The 27,978-nt window shown below is 38.5% G+C and overlaps 1 protein-coding gene across 1 annotated transcript; it reads right to left on the reverse strand.

Annotated features, from left to right (window-relative positions):
* Positions 1–186: 186 nt before the first annotated feature.
* Positions 187–27,740, reverse strand: LOC110174735 (DNA (cytosine-5)-methyltransferase 3B-like). Its single transcript, XM_055166356.1, has 24 exons — positions 27,584–27,740; positions 26,401–26,528; positions 23,661–25,493; positions 22,560–22,727; positions 20,818–20,913; positions 19,048–19,243; positions 17,527–17,577; positions 17,303–17,430; positions 16,705–16,842; positions 15,683–15,790; positions 15,464–15,599; positions 13,474–13,812; positions 11,912–11,956; positions 11,758–11,837; positions 11,016–11,128; positions 10,028–10,205; positions 8,873–8,957; positions 6,939–7,084; positions 5,467–5,557; positions 3,912–4,060; positions 3,190–3,275; positions 2,935–3,004; positions 2,693–2,814; positions 187–1,245 (listed from the first exon to the last, which is right to left on the reverse strand). The coding sequence occupies exons 3-24, from the start codon at positions 24,930–24,932 to the stop codon at positions 1,011–1,013; spliced, it is 4,032 nt and encodes a 1,343-aa protein (XP_055022331.1). The 5' UTR covers positions 24,933–25,493; positions 26,401–26,528; positions 27,584–27,740; the 3' UTR covers positions 187–1,010.
* Positions 27,741–27,978: the final 238 nt, after the last annotated feature.

A 27,978-nucleotide genomic window follows, 5' to 3' on the forward strand; every position in this document is an offset into this window, starting at 1 on the left:
GGACGTCCAACAACCACATAATTACGATGTCTGAATCCTAAAACTAAAATATGACAATATCAGAGCCAGAAACAAAAGCGATATGAAAATTTTACAGCCTGAATGTTGACTTGGATGACTTGTAAATCTATATTTAAAAGGTGATTTTTTTTTTTTAATATATATGTATATTGGATTTTAAGCATTTCGCAAAGGTATACTTTCAATTTCAGCAACTAAAATTCAGAATAAAAATAATTCAAGTTGAAAAATTAAAAGCGAGAAATTCAGCGGTATTTAAATTTCAAAATCTGATGGAACAAATTATCTTCCACACTGTGCTCAGCAGCGCTCTGGCTTCCTCAAAGCTCAATGCCCACTTTTATTTAAATGCAAAACATAAAATAAACATCCTATTCAAATGTAAGGTAAAGATAACTCAAATGTTTTCATACGTAGAGGGCTTCTGTTTGTGGCAGTTTAATATTTTTATGCCTTAAAATTAGAATTAGTCTTTGCACTGAGACACAAACATCTAAAACGATGAAGTGTCTGTGTAGTTTTTAACATGTTCTCAATCAGATTCACCCTCAAGTCACCGGCGTCCACTGCCTAATCTTTTAGTATTTACCGGTTATAAGGAGTGACACTTAGTGAAATTGATAAGGAAGATAAAAATTTACATTTGTGGGATGTATAAACCCTGCTAACCTTGTAGATTAAACCTCAATAAGCATGTTCATAAACGCATGAGATTCCTGTATTAATTCACATCTTTAAATGAGATTAATCAGCCTTTTTCCTATTTATCTGAACATGGTTTTAGCAGCATTGTCTACAGCACTGTCCAGCTTTTGAGAGTTAATTAACCTGAAGCTGAAGTGATCTAAAACAGACTAAAAATGTAAACAAAGTTTTAAAAATACAGTATATTGTGTATCCTGTCAAAATAGAGAAAAGCATAGAGTTAAATCTGACTTTAGACCTTCTATAATTGAGTAATAATAAAAGAATTGCATTGTTTGGTGTCGTCATCTAAGCTGGAGGATCTCCGGAGTGGCTGGGGATGCCGGGGAGGAGGAGGAGCTGGAGGTAGAAGCGCTGGACGTGGCCAACGGGGGGAGCTCTTCACAGGCGAAGTAGTCTTTGAGCGGGGCGAAGAGGTGGCGGATGACGGGCACGCTCCAGGCTTTGCCCAGGACCTTCTGCCTCTGCTGCCGGTTCATGTTCCTCACGTCGGTGTAGTGTTTGGGGAAGCCGAAGATCCTGGTGACACACAGGAAGGAGATGCAGTCAGGAACAGGTAGAGGTAAAGGTAAAAAGTTTAATTTGAGATGTGGGGTGGCCATTACTGACAAAAATTAAAAGAGAGCCTATTTTTTATAAACTGGGTGCACTGGGGCATCTACTTCAGGTTAATAAGACCAGGCCCTGTCTAAATGAATGGGAATTCACCAGTATATGCACTAGTGTTGTAGTCAAGACTGCACCAATCGAGACCAAGACCTGTCCGAGACCACGACAAGACAAGACCAAGACTTTTAAAGGTCAAGACCGAGACAAGACCGAGACAACAGACCATCGAGACCAAATCATTTTCTACATTTATTTGTATTTTACATTTTTATTTTGGCACTTAAATTGTGTTTTTATAAATCTATCTCCATATTTTATCTGTTAAATGTTAATTTAGGCATAAAATAAGCCAAGCAAACTGTATGGCACAACGACATTCTGTGCCCTTTTTTTGGACCCTCACCTACAGTTTGAGAACCCTTCTTTAAAAGAACTCCCACTGGCACTTTACAGAAATTTAGCCAGGCTGGTGCCATGTAGAGCCTCCGCTCAATTTAATTTCTCTCCAGCGACTAGGTCAGAAATCAGAATACACTAGACGGTTTGCAAGAACACTGGAAGTGAGTCTGGGCACCAGCCAATCAGCAAAGAGACAGACATTCAGTGTTGTCAACGATTCCCGAAATCGAGGATTTAAAGCTGGAACAAAGAGAATGTTTGGTGAATTTTATCAAGGGGAAAGATGTTATTGCCCTTTTTCCTACGGGATTTGGGAAAAGCTTAATATACCAGTTAGGCCCCTTAGTGGCGCATTACATACGTCACGACCAAACAGGTTAAATTTAAAAAGTACCCTCCTACTGTCGAGCGAACGAATCCTAATGCTGCGAGGTCAGACAGTTTCTACAAAGTGAAACCAGCTGATGAATCAGGCTACCAGAAAGCTGCTTCAAAGTGAAAAAATTGGTAGCATTTTTAAACCTGTTTTTTTCAAATTCCAAACTGGAGTTACATTCTTTTACTGGTTTTACAATGGTATTTAGCCTCTGCACATTTACCAAAACAAAGGCACATTGTGGCAAACACAAATGTATTTGGCATTTTATTAGGCAAACTTCAGCCCACATATCTCTGTAGGTCTGCTCTGTGCTGTAGACCTCCTGTGCTGACACTGTACCATAAATTTTGATTAGTTTTTGCTTTAGGTTTTGTCTTACTCTTTTAATAGGTGTGAATTAAGGACCAAGCCGATGTGCACAATACGAGAGAGAGAGGGATGTGCTGAGACAATGAGGCAGATGGACAAGTAGGATGTTTTAAAAGGTTTAATCTGCCCTGTGATACACGCTGGTACTCACTGGGAGCCTGTGTGTTTGTAATGTGTCGCGCAATGTTCCCTGATCTTTCTCCCACTTACTTTTCTATCTCTGTTATCCACAGTGTGTCCTCGGTGCCATTCTGGAGAACAGGGAGCAGCGACACGTTTTTACCCTGCTTCAGAGAGTTGGAATTGGTGGTGATGGTTCTCACTTTAGTAACCTGAGGAAAAACAAATACATCAAATTCCAGGTAAAAAAGAAAAGATGAAATATTCCACAGTACTTCCAAAGCTTGGGATTCAGAAAACTATTATTGTTAGGGATGAAAAATGTCACTGACCCTTGCAACTCGTCCAATTTCCAAACAGTCCTGTAGGTTCAGTTTGTCCGACTGAGAGGCTGTAATTGGCCTAAATAAAGACAAAGAATATTACCAAAAATATAAAAATAAAGAAGTATCTCAAGTAAACAAGACAAAAGCCAAGAATCCCTACGTATCCTGTGGCCACTTTACTCAGTGCACCTTTAAATACTACATGTTAACTTCAATGAGTAATTACTTTATAAAACAATGGAGCTTTTTGACATGGATTACCTGCTCATTCCAGGGATGTTGCCCCAGAAGTAGCGCGATCTGTTGGCAGGGCTGACTCTGACAGCGTCCACCAGCACAGGGTTACACTACAAAAAAACAACAACAGAAAGCAAGAAAAACAGGAACATAAATATGCAGGAATGAAAATGGGTCAGGGGTGAAAAACTTGAGAAGGGTGCAGGTTGTTTTTTGGAGTTTTTTGTAAACTGGGTGCACTGGGACATCTATTTCGGGTAATAATAAGACCAGGCCCTGTCTAAAAGATTTTCATACTGAACATGGCTTTGACTGAGAAAAGTAAAAGTAAGTAAAAGAGAAAAGTAAAATTTGTTTTCAAACCACAATGAAAAAAAAAACTAAACAAAATGTAAGATATAAACTAAGCATAAAAGATATAAAGCAGGAGTAATTAAGATTTTGTTCGGCTTATGTACAAATATACAATAACAAAATTAAAAATCGACTTTACCCGCTCTCATTTACTCTCTAGAATTTTTATGTGGAGTGATTATGTTTGAGTCATCCTTAATCACTTTCAGTCATTTTCAAGACAATATTGCTAATCCTGTTTTCACCGAACCCAGCACACGCCCACTGCTCTTTACTGACTTCACTCGCCAATAGCTTTTTCTTAATCGCTCAAACGCAGTACATATATATAAAAAAATCCTTCTTTCACGATTTGAAAATCAGGTTCCCAGATTAAACATGGTGGGACAAACCTCTAAAAACCTGCAGATGTTGAGCCGGTCGTGCACGTTCATGAAGACCACGTTCTCAAAGAGCCAGAAGAACGGCCTGGAGTCCTCCTCTTTGGGCTTCAGTAACTGCAGGATCCGGTAATACTCAAAGAACAGCCTCCCGGTGCCCTCTGCAGGACAAAACAGGCATTACAGCACATACAGGTCAGCTATGATAAGATCTTGAGCTGTAGCAGAACAAAAAAAAGAACACGGCCACTTCATAATATACAAGAAAGTATGATTTAATATTGAAAATCAAATCCTATTTTCTAAAGCAGTCCTTCTCAAATAGTGGGCCATGAAAAAATATTTAACAGGGATGAAATAAAAGGCGGAGAAAGACGAAGATAATGAAACAAACAACAGTCTCCTGAAAGCTAAGACGAGGAAATATGACGAAGTGTATTCAGCACTTGCGTTCACTGTGAATACGATGGCAAACGAGGAAAGACCAGTGTGTTTACTGTGTCTAAAAATGTTGGCAGCAGACAGCATGAAGACAAATAAATTACGGCGTCGCTTAAAGACATTACATCCCAATCACACTGATGAGTCACTTGAGTTTTTTCAGTGAAAACAAGCTGAATATTGCCAACAATCATCCCGTTTTGTGAATATAAATGATACTGTTTATATTTGTGGAAGAGCGTACTGAGAGAAAATAATTTAGAAGCACTGGTCTAAAGAAAGTGTTTTTTATTATCGTCATGGTAAAAGAATCAGTATTGAATTTTGAGTCTGTTTCGCATTATTTAAAGCTACATTCAGACTGCAGGGCTTAATGCTCAATTCAGATTTTTTGTGAGGTCGTTGACATTTCCAATTAAATGCGACTTGTATGTGATCTCCAGTGTGAACTTTAAACGCCCCAAAAGTGTCCCGCATGTGAATTGGAGGACACAGCGACGTCACATACAGTGAGCATGCTCAGTGTTAACGGAAGTCGCCTAAACGCTGGGCTTGTCTCTCAAAATACGGTCCAGTTCTTTGTAAAATGGACAGGTTACACATCCACGGTTGATTCGTTTGTTTGAGTCTTTAGCCTCCTTGTATTTGCCTCGCAGGATCTTTATTTTTCATTGACCTTGGAGCCAAAACAGTCTGTGGCCGCGCTCTGACATTTCTTTGCCAATCATTTCAAAAACTGCCCGGTTCCGATAAGATTCCTCCAGTTTGTCCTGAATACAGCAATCCCCACAAATATTAATAAACTCTCTAACTTTGCTTTCCCTCCATTGACAAGACTCCGAGTCTGACGTGTAGGTGGGATGAATGTGACCTGACCGTTCAGACTGAAGTCGCATGTCAAAAGATCGGATATGTATCGGTTTTAGGAGCACATATCCAAGTGGTGTGGGTCGCATTTGAAAAAAAAAAAACCTGATCTGTGTCATTCAGACTGTCATTAAAAGATCAGATACAGGAGCACAGGGGTGAAAAAATCTGATTTGGGTCACTTCAGGCTGCAGTCTGAACGTAGCCTAAATAGAGTTCGACATTTTAGTCTCATAACAACATTAGTTTAGATACTTACCATACAAGCCTTTTCTCAGCGGGTTGACAATGGACAGGTCATTGCACGGACTTCCACCAATGAGAAGGTCAAAAGGCCCCCACTGATCCAGCTACACGAGCAAAAACAGACAAGACTTTAGTTATAATAAAGTATAGAGAAAAAAAGCAACCATGGAACAAAATCATTTCAAAACAAGAATACTGTTTTTGGTACAAGTACAATATTAAAAAGGTAATTCTGGAGAATCTGAAGTCATCTTAAGTCATCTAAATTAGCTCCATTTTGCCACTGTTTGATGTTGTCTCTGTAGTCTTGGTTTAGACCTTGTTTAGTCCAGAATTTGTAAATATAAATCTTTAAGTAAATCTTTAGTAATCTTGCTTGAGGCTAATCATAACTATAACAAGTTTGTGTATTTACATGTAGAAAAATCAGATAAAACCCATGATTCACAAATTTAATGTTTTCATATAAATACATTGTTTCCTAGTACTTTCAGCATAAAGTACTGTATTTTTCGGACTTTAAGTCGCACTTTTTTCATGGTTTGGGTGTTTCCTGTGATTTATACTCTGGTGCGACTTAAATTAATTAATTTAATGAATTTAAATTTTCAGACTGACAGCCGTGAGAGGCTCTAGGCTTGTGTGTCAGTTTTCTGCGCATGTCTCCAGCAGAAAAAGCCATTCTCCTGCTGCAAGTAGTGAAATATGCAGCAAAAACGGTGATCGAGCAGCAGAAAAAAGGAGTGAGCAAGAAACTTGTGAGGGACAACTTTCCTGGAAGTCACGGGATGGATTTACAAAACCCAGACTTCAGTGACAAATAAAGTTGCGCGGAGTTGCTTAGAAGTGACACAGAGGATGAAGAATTCAATGGATTCAATGGATTTAGTGATTTGGAGTGAGATGGAGAATTTGGTAAACTTGTTCTGTTGTTTATGCTCTAGTTATCTGAAGAACTGTTAATATGTTACGTTAACATATTAATGCTTTTTCAGCCTGTTGTTACTATAACTTGACTTTCAATATGAAATGTCGGTTCCTGGGAAAATAAATTTCCTCCAGAAAATGCGACTTATAGTCCGGTGCGACTTATGTGTTTTTTTCTTCATCATTACACATTTTTTTGGCCGGTGCGACTTATACTCCGAAAAATACAGTAGTATTTTTTGCATGAGCTCCTCCTGTAGGTCGAGTCTTGTGAGTGTAGTTTGGGTCAGAGCTTTTACCACGCCCCCTTTTTAGTCGGCAAATCAATTGGCAGACACGTCTTTAATCTACCAAGAATTCCTTTAGTCTTTACAGCCTTTATTGCGCCTTGATTGCAGGAGAATATTTATTACTCAAACCTGCATGAATCACTCTAAATACAACTTTGAGAGGAGAAATGAGAAGGGGAAACAACTAAAACATGCTAAAAATCTCTGAAAAAATGTATTTTGCTGAATATGTCCCCTTTAGATTCATTAGTGTTTTAGTTTTACTTACATGTTCCTGAGTGATAAACCTGGCATCTCCCACATGGATGATCTTGGCTTCGTGGTTCACGGTGGACACAGCGATGGAGTCGTCGCAGACCTCTGACGCCACGTACTTCTCCACTTTGAAGCCCAGATCTTTGAGCACTAAGTAGCCTAAAGATGCGCAAGAAGCAACATGGAGACTGCAAATACAACTCAAACTCACAATTGGAAAATCTATAAAAAGTGGAAAATCTAGGGCAAATTATAAAAAGAAAATGTCCATGAAAATTTTTTTTACAGCACCAGCATGCATGTGAAAAAACTACAACATCATGACCAGGTGAATGTCTTAATTAATACCATCTGTAAGCACTGCTCTGTCTGAAGCTCTGTTACTCAAACTAGACTTTATTCAGACCTTTAATTTAACGCAATCTGAGCAGCAGCACAAATCATATCACTTGTCGTATTTTCACCCAAGTCAGTTCTTTATAAGCCTCAGACAGAGCAGCGCCCACATTGAGCAGTAAACACAATAGTAAAAAAGCTCAAACAAAAGTCTCAGTTCAGCTCAACAGGTCAGTCACCAGATCCAGTGTCAGGGCAGTTTGAGGAGAGTAAGAACCCTCAGGACAAAAGTACCTCTCCCCTGTGTTCTCTGTATCCTGCAGCATTGTCATAGTTATAATAGTCCTGATTGAGATCTGGTGTTGACAGGAACGCTAAAACTTTTTTGGTACATGGCAGGAGACGTTACAGAGCCATTGGACGAAATAGAGTATCAGCCAGAAAGTGACCATGAAATAATCACACCAGCATGCAGGTGACAGAATCAGCTGTTAAACCAAGTGAAACACATGTGTAAGAACAGTTCCCATCCACCTTGATACATTCATATCAAAATAAATATGGCAGCTTATGTGGAATTAAGATAGGGAAAAATAAACATGGGACTGGGGACTCAATAAATCGCAGTAGAAAGTAGAAATACACCTTAAATGTAAATTTGATTGCACAATCATAATAATAATTGGTTCTGGCCCAAGGCGCGATCCAGCGAGTGGGGACCAGACTGATATCTTCACGTTAAAAATAAAGAGATTAGGGATGTACCGATGCTTTTTCAGGTCCAGTATCGATACTGTTTCTTTAAGTATTCACCGATACCAGATATGAACCCATAACAGTGTTTAGACTGAGAATGGCCCTTTTCCCCCAAAAAAACACAGTTAACTTTTGGTATGTAATTATAATTTTTCCTGCAAGTAACTACTGAGCAGCTTTGTATAAAGGTTCAATCACTATGAGATTGAGCCCCTAAACCAGGGGTCTCCAACCTTTTTCCTCCGGTGAGTTACCGTTACAAAACAGAAATGCCAGAGAGCTACTTATTTTAGCTGCCAGAAGAAATTGAGATGATTATAAGAAAGGGCAAGTCTTTGGGTGCAGACAGATGCCACTAAAACATAAACCACTGTCCATTTATTAGTGCACAAAGTTGGGCTACAAAATGATACATTTACATGGTAATATGCATGTAATTAAACAATTTTTGTTATTCAGCACAGTGGTATGATTCTGAAATCCCTCGGTGAGCTACTTGGGTGGAGAGCTACTGGTAGCTCTCAAGCTACAGGTTGGAGATCCCTGCTCTTATTACATGAACCTAATGGCCCAACCAGGACATCTGCTGAACCGATATCATGGGTCCAAGCATGCAAAATTTCCTGGATTGGTGCCAACATCAGATACCAATGCATCCCTAAGAGAGAGATCATTCTGGATTTTCTGTGCATAAGATGAATGGGAAAAGTAGAAAGTACATAAGCGTCATCAAGTGGCCATTAGTGCAATTAAAGGTAGTGGGGGTTATTTGGTGGTCCATTTATTAAAAACCATACATTTGTGTTAGTTCATGCAGGTTAGATTTGGACATGCGCTTGGCCAGTAGGAGCACACCTGTGGCTATTCCATCAAACAGGGACAGGACTCGGATGGGGCGGCGCAGGCTGGCGGGGATGGACGGGTAAACTCTGTGAGGCTCCTGTGTAAAGCAGCACATGTGTTTGAGAACTTCAGCAATAAAAATATTTTGTTTCTGTCATTTATTAACCACTCTGAAGAGAGTATTTATAAACAAGACAACAAAGTGCAGAAATAAGCGCAAATACATTGGGAACTGTGTTTAAAATGGACCAATGAAACTTATTTTAAATATCTTAATAACTGAATGATTTAACTGTTTCACCCTGTGTTAAAAAAAATTTGGTTTAGCATCGAGTCAGGTTATGTTTAACCTGTTTTCACAGCACTCAAGCTCAAAGCTCATCAGTTGTCTCAATTGTGAAATGTTAATGTTTTGTGATATTTCATTTGACACAAGATTAACTATATGAAAGATAAAATAGTGGATATATATAATATTAACGTCATTCATATGTATAGAAATTCAACTACAATTAAAGAAAGTTGTACCAAAAGTACATTTCGTGTTAGATAACATTTTTAGCAAGTCATCTTATGGCTCAACAGCGACTACTTAGTTCTTGAAGGAAAATTTTAATATTCATTTAAAAAAGAAACAAAAATTGTGTTAACTAATGACCACAAGATCCATTATTTTAGTCATAATCGGCTTCTGAAACTTGATTGAACACAAAGTTATTAAAACTTATTTTTAGATATTAAATGTGTTTTTGGACTGTATAGACATGATTTAGCCGGTTAACCCCCATTATCTTATCTTTAATATTTATTTTAATATAATTTCATGTATGTATTATTTTATTACTTTTCTATTACTTGATTATTTACAGATTTTTTTTTAAGTCTATGGGAAAAATGAATGGGAAATTTACTTCAAATTTGTCTTTGATTGCACCCAGTCTATTCATATCATTGGACCAAAACAAATGGAACTGGAACAAATTATTTACCAAAAATGTAAAAAAAAAAATCTAATTAATAAAAAATAAAACATTTTTATGTCAAAATATTGTATATAATAAAGTATGAAAAAGAAAACTATATGTTTCATGTCTTTCAAAACATAGCCCATGCTATTAAAAACACTGTCCTCAGGTTAAAGGTCTTGTAGAGAGTTGAATGTCTTACAAACTCCATGGCACTGTTGTTGGCGAAGAGCTCCTGCACGCGGATGCTCCAGTCGGGTCGAAGGGAGCCGTGGGTCTCGTGGGGCTGGCACAGGTAACAAATCCAAGGGTCCAGGTCCTTAAGGAAGTCGAAGGTGCCCTCTCCCACCAGGATGTTCAGACAGTCTGCGCAGAACGACCTGGGCACCACAACAAAGGACTGAACGTTTACGATGGAAATGGAGAGACTTTCAAATGTGATGGAACAGTTTGTCACTATATTATTAGTATATTATTAACTTTAAAGGTCCTCTATTACACAAAATTGATTCTTTTGAGCTTTACGTCATGTTGTTGAATATTGTTACCTCTTCAAAAACACACCTGGAGTTGTGCCGTTTCATTCACACACATTTGAGTAATACTATTATACTATAATATTATAAGTCTATCTACATCTCCCAAGCTAAAAAATGCTCTGGTCTACCTTGTGATGTCATAAAGTAATAGTTTTAAATTTTTCATTTCATTTAGCTTAATTTGAAACGATCATAAACGATAAACTTCTGTGCCTTCTTTATCATTATTATTAGTTTGTACAACCAAAATACAGTACAATACATTAAAAAAAGAAAGAACCTGGGTAAAAATAATATTTAGTATTCTTAGTATGTAATTTATTTTGCTATATGTAAATATTTGTAAAGTTTCGTAATCAATGTCCATAAGCAGCCGCATCATTTTTTTAATTGTTGAAACTATGTAATGAACAGGGGTGAGTTAATATAATTTTTTTTCTTCTTCCCACTCCTCTTTGAGAAACGTGCTTTTCTGACTGACAGACTGAGTTTAAGTGCCTTCAGGACTGAGACAAGACTGAGTCCAAGCACAGTCAAGTTTTAGACGAGACCAAAACCGCCAAAAAAAAAAAAAAACGGTCTCGAGTACTACAACTCAACTTAAAGCCCACAAGAGTCTATTTTATGTAATCTAGGGCCTTTAAAACAAACCTGCAGCAGCTGTCATTGCCGCACAGAATGACCTCCATGCCGTAGCAGCAGATGGTGCAGTAGGACTGGTACCCGTCCTCATCGTACCGGTACAGGGTTTCTGTGAAGTTATTCTGAAAATCACACCCAAAAATCAGTTAGACACATCACAAAACCTACTCTTTAAAGTACATATGACATGTTTTCATCTTTTTCTAATTATTGGTTTGGTCTGATAGTACCTGTGGTCAATATTTACCATAGTTTTATATTAGTTAAGTGACAGTTTGTTGTGGAAAAAACAAAAAGTACAAAAATACGAAAAGTAGAGCTGAGTTCGAAAACAGAATTCCTCTACTTGTGTCACTAATACAAGCAACTTAAACCTTCAATTATTTTTATTTGTCTAATGGAGAACTACACAGCAATTTAGACATTATGCCTGCTACAGAAGTAAAATTATATAAAATAAAAAATAAATAAAAATAGCCACAGTGACTAAAACAAAGCCAGAAGAAGCTACTTGGTTAGAAGTGAATCACTGGCTGCAAAAGTTGAGTAAGTCCAGTTGTTTTGATCCAATTTTGTGAGCATTTCTAATTCCTGGACATCTGAAGAACCGCTTAAATTAATAGAAAAGTTAAAAATTGAAAAAACAACACTTGATTCTTAGTAAAGTCTTGAATATAATGATGTTGACTGTGTTTTATTTAGTCAGATGAGTACCGATAGTCTAACCTGTCACAATTCTATGCTCCCTTACCTTACACTCCAAGCACAGGCTGCCTTTGAACAGAGGGTGGAACACGCTTACGTCCTCAGTGCCACAACACACACAGAACTCTGCAAAAAAACAAAAAAAGACATTAGGACATTTTTACGAAAAAATAAGCAGGTAACCAGTCCTCGATACTCACTGTCAATGTCCAAGTCAAACTCCATAATTCTGCGTATGATCCTCTCTGAAACAAAAATTCTCACAATGGGAACTGTGCAATGAATGGAACTATATAATGAGTGGAGTGTGCAATATTTTAGTGTCTGGCCCCCTGTGACCCCAGCCCTTGGGACAACGGATGGAAATTAGCCTTAGGCTACAATCCGGTGTGTTTACATTCATGTTGTCATGTTTGTTCATTAACATGCTCTGTCCCAATCAAATAAATAAATAAATAAATAAAAAACAAGTTAAATGCATGCAGCAAACAGGAGACCTCCAAAATATAAACAATACACTGTGCATCGCATCAAGGAGCTCGGAGAATGGCTCGCGATGGACTGTGGAAAGTTTACAGCCATGGAGGATAAATATAAAACACTTTATGACATCAAACAGCAACGTTACAAGAACAGCTTCTGAGGGAAAAGGTGCGTGGAGCAGACAAGCAAAGTTAAATAGTGAGTACAGTATTTTCTGGTCTATAAGGCACACTTAAAATCCTTTAATTTTTCTCAAAAATCGACAGTGCCCTTTATAATCCGGTACGCCATATGTATTAATTCTGGTTCTGCTTACTGACCCTGAACTGATTTTATGTGGTACACGACGCTCAAAAATCTGTCAAAACTACAGAGCCTTGCAGAGTAAAGCCCAATTTACGGTCCTTAGTCTGACAGCAGGTGACCGCATCAGCGCACAAGGAGAAAGCTGTTTTTTCAGCGCTTAGAGTTTATGCAAATTAGTTATGTGGCTTTAAGTTTAGTGTCAGTAAAACGTAAACAAAAGAGCGCTAAGCTGCATTAAACACATTATTAATGTATATTTAAGTCCTCCTCGTAGGAAATAAAGAAACAAACTTAAATGATTCACCCACATTCACATTCATAATACACATTCACCAAGACAGGGAGGTAACGCTGGGCGAATTACGCCACAATCTGCCGATGGATCGTGGACGCCTGGGCTAAAGGATCAGTCTCAAGTGTCGCCCGTTTGTTTCACTTAATGTGCCTTATAATCCAGGGCACCTTATAATCCGAAAAATACAGTATCTTAATTAATACAGCACAGCAGATACAGCTTGTTGTCGCTGCAAAGCATCGACTTTATCAACTTTGTTTTGTGATTTAAAACATAATTCATCCAATCAACAAAGAATACATAAGCGATGTAAAAATTTAGTGTTTAAACATGAGAATACACAGAGGCTGGCATCACAGGAGCAGCTCTGTTGTCTCTGGTGTAAATTGAAGCTTTTAAAGGGAAACAGGTTTGCAGATCTGCCGATGTTACGTGCTGCTGACGCTCTTGATGTAAATTCCAGGTTAGGCAGAAACATAAACAGCAGCTCCTCAAGTTAACATTTCAAGAAATTGTTATTCAAGAAGATACAGAGGTATTTGATCGGTGATTTGGTCCGAGTACTCACCAATATGATACCTAAAAACGTTCTGTATCAGAGCTTTTGTTGATGCCGGTATCAGTATCGGAACAACCCTAGTTGACATAGGCATACATTTGATATTTGCACTGTCTCACCTCTCTCTTTCTGGTCAGGTTGTTTGTACACATTCTGCGGGGCGCCCTTGTTCGACTGGTCCACTCTGCTGTAGGGTCTCTTCATAAAGTTCTTCTTACACGGCACATAGTCTGGGGACATGTCTGTATCTTCAAACGTGTCTCTCAAACATAAACTGCTTTTCCTCCTCGGGCCCTTCCCTTTCCACACAGGTTTAGTCTTTTTCTTTTCTGTGTTTTTCTGTAACATCTCCAGTGGCAGTTTGTACAGAGACACGGAAAGCCTGGGCAGGTCTTCAGGGGTGATAGTTTTGCCTTTGGATGAGTTTGAGGGTTCGACAGGGCGGTTCTTCTCTTTTGCTGCATAAAAAATTTTTTAAACACAATTAGAAATACAAACACAATACAAATGTACATCACAATCACAGATCACTTGGAAGTACTGTCACCATAATTAGAAAACTATATCGACTTATTGTTCATGTATCTTAAATGGAATGATCATTTTTGGGGGTCAGTATTTATTGTAGTACTTTTTCTTTATACCAGTGAGAAAGTTTTTGTTACTTTTCCTGTAGTACGATTATATTTGAATGTTAAAAGATTGAATAAATCACTTTTATGGCTCATTACAGATACAAACTAACGACTCAAGTGTTTGATTCTTCTATTTATTTATTTATTCATTGCAGTTTTTTAACTATATTGTACCTTCAGAATTATTTTTGGGGATAATTCTTGTTTAGGTGCAGTGCTCCAGTAGCATTAGTTTCAATCTTATCATTTAATTTTTACATGTTCTTAAGCAATATATCGTACTACAAAATTTGTTATGGTGACTGTTTGGCAGTAGCGTTCACAAAGTCAGGTTTGAACTGAAGGTTTGCTGTGAAAAAAAATTCCACATGATAATATTTTAGTTTTTCTATTTCTACATAACACACCTTACATCTTTTATATAGAAATTAAATTATTAGGGGTGGGGCATTAAAGCGTAAATTACGATTGAATTAATTACAGAGTAAATAATGCATTAAAAATATTTTTAATATGCATTTTATCACATTTTGTCAAACAGCACACAAGGTTTGTCAGTGCACCATGTTGTGGTACGCTAATTATACTGACACACACAGTTCCGACAACAACGATGAAAGCGCTCTGGGTCTGCTGGACGGTAAATTTCTATTTAAAAAAGTACCCCGTGGAAGTACTGACAAAGGCGGCATTTATTGCAAACTGTGCAGAAAAGAGTTTTCATATCACAAAAGCACTTCAACCCTGCAATACCATTTAAATGAAAACATGTGACAGTGAGCACAGAAACAGCTGGAGCTGTGGGTGGGAGCAGTTCTGGTCTGAGTACAAACAAGCGGTGTCAGCAGCCCAAACTCAAACAAATCAGAGGCTTCAGGGAGAAAATTTAGTAAATGAGTAAGCGGGGTATCCCCAGGTTTGATTACCCTAAATTTAAGACTTTTTAAAAACCTTTTTACCAATTCTAATAATGACCAATCAACTACAGTACTATATCTAGAATCTAAGAGCCACTGTGGATTAAACTCACACTTCCCCATGATCCATCCAACTTCTTTCTCCACTCTACTGATTGTTTACTCATTACCACCAGTGTCAGAAACCAAAGTACAGAGTACATACTCCAAATTAGACATTCATTCCCATTACGTGATTTCATGTTGGTGGCTTTTTTTCCTTTGCACTGCAGCCCGGTTGTGTATGCAAAGAAATAGGCAAATGAAATTTAAAGACTTGAAATTTAAGACTTGGACAACATAATTTAAAACTTTTTAAGGTCTTAATTTAGGAACATGATATTTAAGATCTTTTTAAGACTTTTAAGACCCGGCGGCTACTCTGGTAAAGCAAATATTGTTTTGCGATTAATTGCGATTAATTAATTACAAAGCCTGTAATTAATTAGATTTTTTTAAAATCTAATCTCACCCCTATAAATTATGAAATGAAAATGTATTTTTAAAATAAAATATACCTAATAAAGCAGGTGCAAATCCTGTGGGTCCCGTTGGTTTGAACCCACCAAAAGCCCAGTCCAGCATCTCCACCAGGATCTCCTCTTTGTTGTCAAACGAGGCTGAAAACTGCTTCTGACAGCGGGCACTCGCCTCCTAAATGAAGTAAATATTTTCACTTATAACTAAAAAAACACAGTCAAATTAATTTTTTTTTATTATAAAATGAAAAAACAAACCCTTAGTGCCAAAAACACAGCATCTTTGTAGGTGGCGACAGTGGCAAAGGTGTTTTGAGAGAAGAATCTGGAGAAGTCAGCGAATGGACGCAGATACTCGATGCAGACCTACAGCACAACAGTTTTTGAACATTAAACACAAACAGGACGACAGACAGAGATTCAACAAGTGTAGACCTCAATGCTGATGGATATTCAAGATCTGTTACAATCAGTGACACAATAAAAAAAGTAACATCTATGATCAATCTTATCTTTGAATAAGGACGGAAAGACAAGCGCAGAGTCAAAGTAATAGAAGAATTGCTCCACTGTGAACAGGACTGTCTCTCCCTGATTCCCGTTCATTTACTCACTTTTACAAAGGTGAAAACAGCAGCACCTAATCACAGTAATTACAAAAATGTTACCACACAGAGCTTGAAACCAAATATTATTGTTTATTGTCCCATCCCTACACACAATCTGACATTGTTTAACATGATAAAAAGAGCAGACAATAATCGTTGATGTGCAGAAAATAGCTTAACTCACCCTTCTGATGCGATTTGGACACGTCAGAAGGGCGATCCAACGAGCATGCACTGAACGACCGGAATTATTTTTGAGAAGAATAAACGTTTACATGATCGAGGAATAAAGTAATTTGGCTTTAAAATCGGAATAAACCACCCACTTACTTCAGAATTAAGTAAAATTCCTAAATAATCATTTTCATTAGGAATTAAGTGTTTACATGGTCTTTTTATTCAGAATTAAAGCTCTAATGTAAACATAGCAAATCATACAAGGCAAAAAAAAGCAGACACCAGGCTTAAAATTTGAATACCGTATTTTCCGCACTATAGGGGCTCTGGATTATAAGGCGCACTGTCGCTTTTTGATAAAATTAAAGGCTTTTAAGTGTGCCTATAGTGCAGAAAATACGGTAATAAATATGCCAATTACCACTCACCCAGCGATTGAAATACAGTCACCAAACTAAAGTGTTACTCAAATATATGAACGGAGTCAAAAGTCACCTCTGAGGTCATGCTGTGCCCGTACCACACCACCTTCTTCATGTCCGGCTCCTGGTTGTTTTCTAAAGTGGGTACTGTGACGGCCGGCCAGCAGAGGGCGTCCTCCAGGCTGATCAGAACCAGCTCACCCTGCTGCCTCTGCGCCACAAATGAAAACTCTCTTAACATCTCACCAATCAAACCAGGATTTTAGATTCTAGGGCTGTTACTAACAATATTTTTACTAGTCGACTTGAAAATACCAAATAACCAATAAAAGAGAGATAGAAATATGGAGAGTAAAAGCTTCTAAACAGAGAATATCTACAAATAAAGTATATTATTGAAAGAAATTGCGAGTTGTTTATTCTTCTTCTGACATTTTGATTTAATAAAGCTGCTGTGTATGTTGTATAAAGGTCTTGAGTTTGAGAGTTTGCCTAATTTAGAGCTCATTTTATCCACACTTTGTCCTCTTTTGGATCATTTCTTGTTTAGAACTTGTTTTAGAAATCATTCAGTCCACTTTCAGACCTGGTTTAGCCATAGATTAGACCTGGAAAAGTCCAGTTATAGACGTGATTTAGCTCTAAATAAGGTAAAAATAAACACATCTTACTTGTTCAGGCTTTGCTTTGGCTGGTTTCAGTTTGGCTGGTTTGTGTTTGGTCTTTTTCTGTTCACCCTCCAGCACATAGATGGACTCACTGACAGGCTTCTCAGGCTCTGGTTCCGTGTCATCTGAATCTGTAAGTTAAATGTAGTTTAAGTAGAAATTATAGTATTAATATGGAAAAGGAACACAGACTGTATAATAATATAGAATAAGTCTAAAGTTTGTACCTTCATGTGCTTTAATTGTTTCTTTGCAGCCGTCAGTCACGTCGACCACATCTGGAATAAGACAAGAGAGATTACTCAGTATCAGTATTAGTCTTTTTTTTTTTTCCCTTTTGCAGGGGTAAAGCTAACAATTTTATTCAGTTTTTGCCTCATGTGAAAGCTCAAACTCCCTCCAGAATTCACTCACTGAGCTGCAGAGGCTGCACTAGCACTGATTCATGACTGGCTGCTGGTTTAGGTAATGACCATTCAAATCAAAGAGAGGCATTTTAGGTTTAAAGTACTGCATATTTTTCGGACTATAAGTCACATTTTTTTTTCATGGTTTGGGTGTTTCCTGTGACTTATACTCCGGTGCGACTTATATATTAAAATTTTCATACTGACACCCACAAGAGGGCGCTTTAGGCTTGTGTGCCCCTATCTGCCACTCCTATTACTTCTGTAGCATGTCTCCAAGCATAAGGAGCCTCTATTCTGTTTGTATCATGTCAGTCGATCGCACCATTACTTCTGTACCACTGAAATTAAAACATTTAAACAAACTTATTAAGACAACTGAGAAGACTGAACTGCCCCCAAAAAGAAAATCATATTTTGCAGATTACAAGCAGCAAGTAGTGAAATATTCAGTAGAAAACGGTAATTGAGCAGCAGAAACAAAGTTTGAAGTGAGCGAGAAACTTGTGACACCGGGAGAATGCACCATGCAACTTTCCTGGAAATCACTGGATGGATGGACAAAGTCTGGACTTCAGTGACACCAAAACCATCCTGTCGGGATTCAGAAAGGCCGGAATAATTCTAACTGGAACTGAGTCTGACGACAGCTACACAGAAGAGGAAGAAGCGGTGCTCTGTTTACCTCTGGAGGTCACCAAGTTGCTCAGAAGTGACACCGAGGATGAAGAATTGAATGGATTTAGTGATTTGGAGTGAGATGGAGTTTGGTAAACTTGTTCTGTTCTGTTGTTTATGTTATAGTTATCTGAAGAACTGTTCATATGTGACGTTATCAGTCTGTTGTTCTCTCTTCTATTGTTTTTACTAGAATTTGACTTTTAAGATGAAATGTCGGTTCCTAGTCTCTGATTTTATGAAATAAATTTCCCCCAAGAAGTGCAACTTATAGTCCGGTGCAACTTGTATGCTTTTTTCTTCTTCATTGCGCATTTTTTTGGATGAAGTGACTTATAGTCCGAAAAAATACAGTAACTGGATATTAGAGTTGAAACTGGCAACCCAAATGAGTGAGTCATGTGAGGCTCATTCTGGTTTCTGGTTGGATAATCATGTTGAGAATCAAACACCAAAACAAACATGGTCCTTGTATCCAGTGCTTTTGTAATGAAGAATAAATCAGTTTTACAATTGTTACTAGTAAAAGTTATATTTGATTTGATTTGAAAATGTTTACTTCATATCTGTGGACAAATTAGGTCACTCTTATGGAATTTAAAATCATAATCTAACACACAGTTCCTTCACTTAACAAAAGAAGACCAAGGGCATTTATTTGACCTGATGAGTTGTCAGTGTAGTCCGAGTCCTCTGAGTCCCTCTCCAGTTGGCGTGTGGGATGGGGTCTGGGTCGGTCTTCATCAGAGGAGGAGGAGGAGAAGGAGGAGTCCTTCTCTCTCTCCGCTCTGTGCGAATGTCGATACCTCCTCTTCACACCTTTCCTTTGGTCTGGGGAAAGAACGCTTCTGCCTGAGGACTGGAAACACACATTCACTGATCAGAGACAATGTTAAACAGAAGAAGTAAATGCTAAATTGTGTTTGTCCTGGTCTAGTCCTGTTGTTTAGTCCCACATTTTAGTCACAATTTCGCTGAGGTTTTATGCAAATGTGAATGCAGCCTTGGAGATCACATTTTCACTGTTAATATATGTAGTGGGGGGCACCTCGGGGTGTCGCTGTTGTGGCACAGGCCAATGGAATTTAAAGGGCCCATCTCATGCAAAATCAACTTTTCAGAGATTTCTACCTTCTAAGAGTGATGTGTGGGCCTTGTATATGTCGCCGAAATGGTTTTTAGGTTGATTTGGCGTTTTTTAACAAATTGCAGCGTATTTCTAAAACCCTCCCAAGTGACAACGAACTAAAGATGCTATACAACGATGATGCGGCAGCTACACTATGACAAGTTTGACGCAGCAGAAGGCGCTTCGCACCCGCCCCCCTCAGTGTATTGTTTTACACTGCAGTCTACACAATATAATAAGTTGATGTCGACGCGGTGCTTGCATTTCCTGCACCTCAAAGTCCTCATCCGATTCCGGGTCCAACACATGCGGCTGAACGCGCTGTATCACCATGATGAATAAAAGTTTATTCCTACCACTATCAGCGTGCACGCCTGTCTCCCCCTCCCTCCCTGAGATGGGTGGAGGAAGGGCGGCTCACTCAGAGCCTACGTCAGGTTTGGAGGGTGGAGCCTGTGCTTTCTCAGGACGGGCGGGGGGATGAGCAATAGTCGGTCTTTCACAGTTCTTGGTCTGTGACTGTCTCCAACAAATCAGTAAGATTTCATAACTATTGTGTAATGGATGTTCCAAAACCCAAATTGTGCTTGTATATGTGCAGAAGATACAATGTGAAAAGAGTTATTTTGCATGAGATGGGCCCTTTAAGGAGAAGTTGGCTGTGTGACCTGTAAGCCTTTTAAATTGTTTATGTGTGTGAATGTTTTATGTTAGGGCCATGCTGTTTTTAACGGCTGATCTGTGTGACCGTGAAGTATGCGGGTCTCACGACACACAAATAGCTCATATTTTAAATTTTTTTATAAAAAATTTATCAAATCTGTCTAAGTGTTTTGTTTTTTTTGTAATTTTGTGTTTACAGTTGCGGTTACTGCTGTCTGCTGTCCTTTAGTTTGTTTTCCAATTTGAGTTCACCCAGTTTGTCTGCCTCAGAAGAGATGGTGTTGCGGGTGTAAAGGGGACAAACTGGTTTATTTCTTTTTATTTGTTTGTTTTTTGGCCACTTCCCCCCAAAAATACTGATGCTCATCTATAAGAAAAGCTTCATTGGAACCTGCCCATTTGTGGTGATGTTTGTTGTGGCTGTCTCTACCCGATCTATGTCTATCCATATTTGTGCCTCTCAGTAAACTCACTGGAAAACCAACTATTTTAAACTTCATCCCCCAGCTCAATATTTTTATTACTCCAACTATAACAACACATGCATAAATAAAATCCTGTTGTTTACAACTGCACACTATTGATAGGTAAAAATCACACTGGATTTAAAATTTGCCTCTAGTGGGAAGTGGGAAACTCACCTGAAAAATGTGCTTCAGTTGTAGAGAGCGCGGAAAAGCCAGGAGAGTGAGGACCAGCTTAAATAAAATAGGAAACCGTGCCAAACTGTCCAGCACCTGCAAAACATAAACCAGACAGTTAAAACCTCATTATTACGATCAGACAGACGGGCACAGACGACACACATAAGAGTCCGGCTCGGCAATTAAACTGAAAAACAAGAGCTCTGCAGTGGTCCAAAGTTATTCCTCACTTACCTTAGGCATTCCTTAAGCATTTCATAACTTTTAGAGGCCTGAGGGGAGTTTTGCAGTCATGGAAACTAACACTGTAACACCTACCATGCTAACAAACACTTCCTGAACATTGGACAATACAGTGGTCGCTCGTTTATTGCGGGGGTTACGTTCTAAAAATAACCCGTGATAGGTGAAATCCATGAAGTAGTCAACTTTATATTTTACAATTTTTCTATCTGTTTTAAGGCTGTAAAACCCCTCAGTACACACTTTGTACACTTTTCTCACACAGGACAGTTACAACCCTTTTTGCATCCTTCTTAAAACTTATTTCTGCTGTCGTCCTTTTGTTATTTTCCTCCTTCTTTATGTAACGAACAGAAGATTCATTTATTCCGAAATAGAGCCCTGCAGCGCAGAGTCCTGCACAGGTCCATATTTGGAGACTCGCACAGAGATTATATCAAATTGTTGCACTGCATATGCCATGGACTGAACCAAGACTAACCCAGGACTAACCCAGGACTGATTCCAGGACTGAAGAGGAGAACAAAATCAGGACAAAACCAGGACAAAACCAGGACTCAACCAGGACTCAACCAGGACTCAACCAGGACTCAACCAGGACTCAACCAGGACTCAACCAGGACTCAACCAGGACTCAACCAGGACTCAACCAGGACTCACTGCTGGGACGGGCTTGAGGGTGACCGCAGGAGAAAGGACCGGCTCAGAGCTCCACAACTCATGGAGCTAATCGCGGCCATCGCTCGATCGCGCTTTAAGCTCTTAAATCCAAGATTAGTCCTGATTTAGACTTGGTTTAGACCTGATGTAATCCTGGTGTAGTCCTGGTTTAGTCTGTGTGTAATCACTACCCGCCCGTAATCAGGACGCAGGGGGAGGGACACAATGCGTGCTCATACACTGTAAAAAAATAAATTTTAAAAAAAGGCATGCAAAATTGCGCAAAAAAAATCTGCGAAACAGTGAGACCGCGAAAGGTGAACCGTGATACAGCGAGGGACGACTGTAAAACGTTTTCTCATAGTACACAGCAGACTTTGGACTTCATGAGCTGAACTGGGGCAAGACAGATTTTGCACAGGAGAAATCATGTACAGGGCTGTTAATCAAATTGAGATTAAGATTGAGATTCAGTCATTTCTAATGGTCAATGAGCAACTTGTTTTTTTTTGGTTTTTTTTACTGGAGCACTACAGCAATGTTCCCCCTAAATTTTTCATGTTTCTGAGCAAACACACTAACTCCCTGAGCACTACTTGGAGCCCCTTTCACCTTAGATTGGTCTACAACCTCTCAGTTAAGGCATTTTTATCTTTTCAGTGGCTTAAATTAAAAGGTATCTTGTTTATGTTCATGAAATCAATACTAAAAGAAAAAAGTAAAACTGAATAGAACTTGGAGATTGTTGTTGTTGTTCAATATGACAAAAGAAAGTGTGATTTTTTTTGTTTTGTTTGTTGCGCCCAGTCCTCTACGAGCGTGTGGTGCAGCTTCACCTTGAGCCACTTGGCGCCGGCTGTGCTGCCCTCAAACCCGCGGACGTCATTGATCCTCTGGATGTAGTTGACGTATTCAGACGCCAGAGGAGAGTTGGAGGTTTTACTTTTACACAAACCCAACTGAGAACCCAACTCTGCCAACTGCACATGGGAGACATCCTCCGACTGGACAAAAAAAAAAAGATTAGATGTGTTATTATTCTGTGAATGTGAAAATAAGCATTGTAAAAACTAAAACTGACAATTTTAGAAGCAAAAGTAAATGGTAATATTACAAAATAAAATTAATCTACATAATCAATGCCACATTCAAAGCAAAGCAATAATATGGCACTATACACTACTGGTCAAAAGTTTTATAACACCACACTTTTTCCAGTTTTTTACCATTTACTGTTGACCAAAACTTATTCTAAACTTTTGATTCATGCATTCTTTCTACAATAGAAATCAAATATTCTTCAGAAAGTTCTTCCCAAGTCTGTTGCAGAAGTTTCCATAAATGTGTGGCACTTGTAGGTTGCTTCACTCTTCTGTCCAGTTCATCCCAAACCAGCTCGATGGGGTTTAAGTCTGGACACTGTGCTGGATACTCCATGTTTTCAAGTTTTACCATCTTGTTCTTTTTTCCTGAGGTAGTTACCTTAGACTTGTGTTTAGCATCTTTTATCTTTTTTTAACCTCTATCTGTTCAGTTTTTACCTTTGTACCATTTCAAGCTCTTCATTGGACTTGCACGACTTGAATTGCAATAAATAACTGGAAAAATTAGGGCGTTCTGAAACTTTTGACCGATTGTGTACACTGTATGTGGAGATATTTTTTTTCCAAATGTTCTATAAATTGCCTTAAAAATTAGCAATCAATGGAGACAAACAAGTGGGCAATAAATCCTCTGTGAGTGGGAATTTTTTCCAATACTGCAAAACTTATCATGACACAAGCAGGTGATGGACCTTCTTCCAGAAAACTTGCCTAGTGCATCGTCGATTTTGTAAAGCTACAATCATACTAAAAAAAAATATTGGATTTTGTATTGGTCATGGTTGCAATAAAATTATGGGTAAATTACGCTTAAGTATGTTTTAAACCACTTACCTTGAGACTCATTGGACTCTTCAGCAGAGTCCCGATGTTCCTCATGGACAGAGGACTCAGCTGTCCGGGGAGATTCTCAACCAAAATCTTGAGCACTGTTTGGTAGAAGCCCTGAGCCTGCTGTAGGAACTCAGTCCTCTCTTCTTCCACCATAACGACGAAGGACAGAGACCCCAAGTACCTCCTGGCTCTCAAACCCACATTTATACTCGCCAGGGGGAGCAGATCCTTCTCACTCTGGAGCATTCCCAGATCCTTCTTCCTGACAAACTCCTCCGTGGCGGTCGGCGTAAAAATACTGGACGCGCAGACGTTGACCAGCAGCGCCGTCATCTGCAGCTCCACCACCATATCGCGCGCCATGTTGTCCTGCACATCCCGAAAACTTCGGAAGGTTCCCAAAGCTTGAGCGAGGAACGTAAAATCCAACCTAACTTTCGGTTCTTCCATTTGATCGCAAATCCTCTGCTGACGGCTTAACCCGACGTCTAACCTCAGCTCTTTGAAATACTCCTCCACTTTGAGCCAGTTTGAGGACATATTTTGGATAACCATGATGATTTCTGTGTACTGGATTGAAATCGGTAGAGTGACGCTGTACTCTGTGCCTCCTAAACACTCAGGTAACTCAAAGAAGTGAATGTCATTAATGAGGTCGATCACGTGGCTGTAATATTCCAAAAGCCCCGTCTGGCAAGCCCTCCCGACCGTACAGGCAAGCCCGCCCAGAGACACCAAATGCGGGTTGAGTGCCTTTAGCTTCGACACAATAATTCCGTTGACTTCCGGATCGCGAATGTTGCAGTAAAACACCTTGAGATTGTACAAAGGGAGCTCGGCAGTCTTGAGCAAGTCTACCAACAGATCCGCCGCGGAGCTGGCGGTGTGTTTGGTGATCACTGGCTTGCGTTTAGTTTCACTGCTGGGTTGATTGATGCGCAGCGTGTTCAGCCTTCTCACTACGCTTACTCCGGAGCAGCAGTCGAAGTAGCCGATCATAACCGCGCAGGTGGTGTTATCCAGCTCCAACGCCATGTCCGCATACAGACAATACGGCGTTTTGGAGCAGATTTCTTTCAAAGTCCGGGCATATGCGATTTGTGACTCATTTTGCGTTCCTGTAGTTTTTCTCGCCGTTTTTTTGCTGGCCTTTGTAGTTCCAGTGGATGTAGGCGGCTTCGGATGAGCATTTTCAGCGCTTGATTTAGTCTCCTGTGGCTTATCTTCAGAATCCGAGATCAAAATGACGTCGCTTCCGGCCATAGCGGACATTTCAACTTGAGTTTTCTGTCTTGAATATATAAAGTATTTGGGTACTGCTTGAGGTACAGTTAGTAGAGACGGCGAAAATGTCAGTGCTCAGAAGGATACTGCATTCTGAAATCGTGATTTGTGCACTTTACGGATTTGCACATGGTTGCTCAATATGACTAATTATTATTGCCATTTCTGACACATTTATACTGGGAGGCGTTATACTAATTCTTTCAACTTTTCACACACATTTGGATAACTGTTGTTAAGATTCTTCGTCCATGATTTAAGCAGCACTGTCAGTAAAGAGGTATTGCTCTCTTGTGCATTCTCACTAGCAGGGAGAAACTGAATGTGATTTGGTTTATTTCTGAACTGTCTTTTGTTAGGAAAAACTGGGCTGATTCTTGATTATCAGGGAATTTCAAAGGTTTAAGCCTGTCTTGATATAAACTTGGTTCGGCTTTTTTCATAACCTCCTGTGTCGTATCTTCATTGGTTAAATCCACATTTGTCCCAGCATCTTTTGGTCAACTTCTGGTTCCACTGGACTCAGCTCAGCATTCTTAGAGGAGGGATCTATAATAAAAATAAACATGTGGTAATTGGTACATGTAACAGTCTTATGAACACACACACTGTTGTCTGTCAAATAACTTTTTTCTGGTTTCTTGCAGGCCTATTTATGTTGGTCAAAGCTAAAACCTTCAGAAGAAGATAAACACTATGAGACACTAGAAAATGTAATTATGAAATAGGGTTGTGAAAAAATCTAATTCAGTTACTACACAATATTTAAAACTAGTATTGAATCTAGATACTAATAAAAATCATATAAAAATACTTTTCTTGAACAGTTTTTGCAATATTAAAGAAATAAAATAACATTTAATTGTTATACAGTTTTTATTATCAAAATTTTCCACCTTTTCCTCAATGTCAAAATTTTGTTTAACTATTTGTATTATTAACTAGTAGTTAATAATAAGAAAACAATTGACTAGCCAAGTATTGTTTCTATATACAGAGATTTTTTAAAATACAATAGTTCCAAAAATGTTTTCAAAAAAAGGTGAAAATGACCAATTCTTTTTAAATTTGTTTTGATTAAATAATATTGCTATTGCTATTTGTCCAGTTAACAATTGCAATCATTTAAAAAGTCAACAAATATTTCAATTGTTGATTATTCCAGTTAACAGCTGCAATCTAATGCTCTTTTTAACCAATTCATTACAGTGAAGAGTTGTAAATGCACTTGCATCCGACAGTGGAGGTAATTTAATAACATCTTCTCTCGTAGCTTTTCTCATAAAAAAAAACTAAACCACTGCAGAAGCTTCAAGAGCTTTACTTCCTCCTTCTTTATTATTTAATTAACAAGAATAAACTAGAGGGAGAATGCACAGTTTAGATACTAAGGTCAAACACAACACCCAAATCAACACAACTAAATTATTATTTTACTCATTTGAACAACACCAACTTCATCAAAAGCCTTCTGCAGTAAATCGTAGTTGTGTCTTCAGTCTTTGTCTCCACAGTGAAGTTTGGCTGCTGACAGTCCCGTTACGGAAGGAAACAAGATGTGCGTCGACTGGCAGAAGGCTGCACCTGAAACGAAACAGATTCATACATTCATAAATTTTTCAAGGGGAAATACGTCACTTATTGCCTTTACTGGTCAAAAAAGGACTGATGGAAGATTAATTAAAGTTACTTATATATACTTACGATAGTATATTACGCAAAATTGACTCTTGTCAGATTTAAGCAATGTTTTAGTGTTGTTACCTCCTCAAAAACAGATCTGGAGTTGTGTTTTGTTTCATTCACACGTGTTATGAATAAAACTGCGTTATTAAACCTTCTGTTGCACCTTCTGATATCATGTAGTGCTTATAAATTTTGTCCAGTAGAAAAAGCCAGTTCCACAACTATCAATCCAAATGATTGTAGTGAAAGTGTATGGACTTTAAAAACACACTGGAGCACTTCTTGTTTTACCACATGACATCACAAGGTGGAACCAGTAGTTTTTAGTTTGAGAGAAGAAATCAGCCTAAATATACAGGGTCTGTGTGATGAAAAACATGTGTGAATGAAACAAAACAAAACCCCAGGTATGTTTTTGACGAGGAAACATTATAATATAGATCAGAAAATATTGTAATATGGACCATTTCAATAAACAACCAATACAACATAATATAATACTGAGCTTCATTTATTATTAATAATATAGTAGTCTGTCAAAAATGGAAACATAAAAATAATTATAACATAAAATGCAGACGAGTTGCTTTAAAATTAAAAATACATGGGCATTTTACTCATACAACTTAAAAGTACAGACTGTAACATTCTGGAGATGGTACTGCGGCGTTAAATTGCATACCAACATTCAAGAGGACCAAAAGATGACATGTGCAGATTCATAAACAGTGCGTGGGTTGGAATAGCTGGTCATTTAACTTTTGCCAGCTGCTCTACGTGCGTAAAACCTCTTTGTGCGTAAACATGCATTCACAGCAGCTCATTCTTTAGATATGGAACGATTTTAAGCACGGATTCTGTCAGTGTCAAGAGAATATCCATCTTTCATCACTACTGGACCAACAAACCGACTCTGGCTGCTGTTATTTTCTTTTTTATGCAGGAAAACTAACCTGTCAGCGTGCGTCCTCTCCAAAAACTATCCAACGACTTCTAGCACAACATCGCTGCACTTTGGGGCGCATTTCCAGAATTTCTTACATGTCAATCAACTTCACTGACAACAGATAAACAATAAAATCACACCACTGGGATCAGTCTTTTAGCATGTAGCAGCAGCTCAGCACGCTGCTTTTCTGTTTATATTCCTCCCGCGCCAACTCCGGGGTGCATTCAAGTCTACGGGAGAGCAACTCAATAACCTGTTTAAATGTATTATTTTGCTGCTAAAATTTAAAAGTAAGGCACAGAATGAGTGAACTACACGATAGCAACTAATTCTGAAGAAATTATAAAGATGATATGTTTAAAAAGTCCAAATAAATATAATGCGTGATCGTTTTGCAGG

Source organism: Boleophthalmus pectinirostris, unplaced genomic scaffold (assembly GCF_026225935.1).
Source record: "Boleophthalmus pectinirostris isolate CB_2022bp ecotype Guang Dong unplaced genomic scaffold, ASM2622593v1 HiC_scaffold_8, whole genome shotgun sequence".
Lineage (NCBI taxonomy): Eukaryota > Metazoa > Chordata > Actinopteri > Gobiiformes > Gobiidae > Boleophthalmus > Boleophthalmus pectinirostris.

Bases quoted from the DNA above. Each gene is read 5' to 3' on its own strand.
- LOC110174735 (XM_055166356.1), bottom strand. From the start codon at position 24,932: ATGTCCGCTATGGCCGGAAGCGACGTCATTTTGATCTCGGATTCTGAA. The intron at 16,843-17,302 runs GTAAGATGTGTT...TTTGTGGCGCAG, and splicing joins CCAAAGCAAAGCCTGAACAA to AGGCAGCAGGGTGAGCTGGT. The intron at 7,085-8,872 runs GTGTGCTCCTAC...GCGCATCTTTAG, and splicing joins GTTTGATGGAATAGCCACAG to GCTACTTAGTGCTCAAAGAT.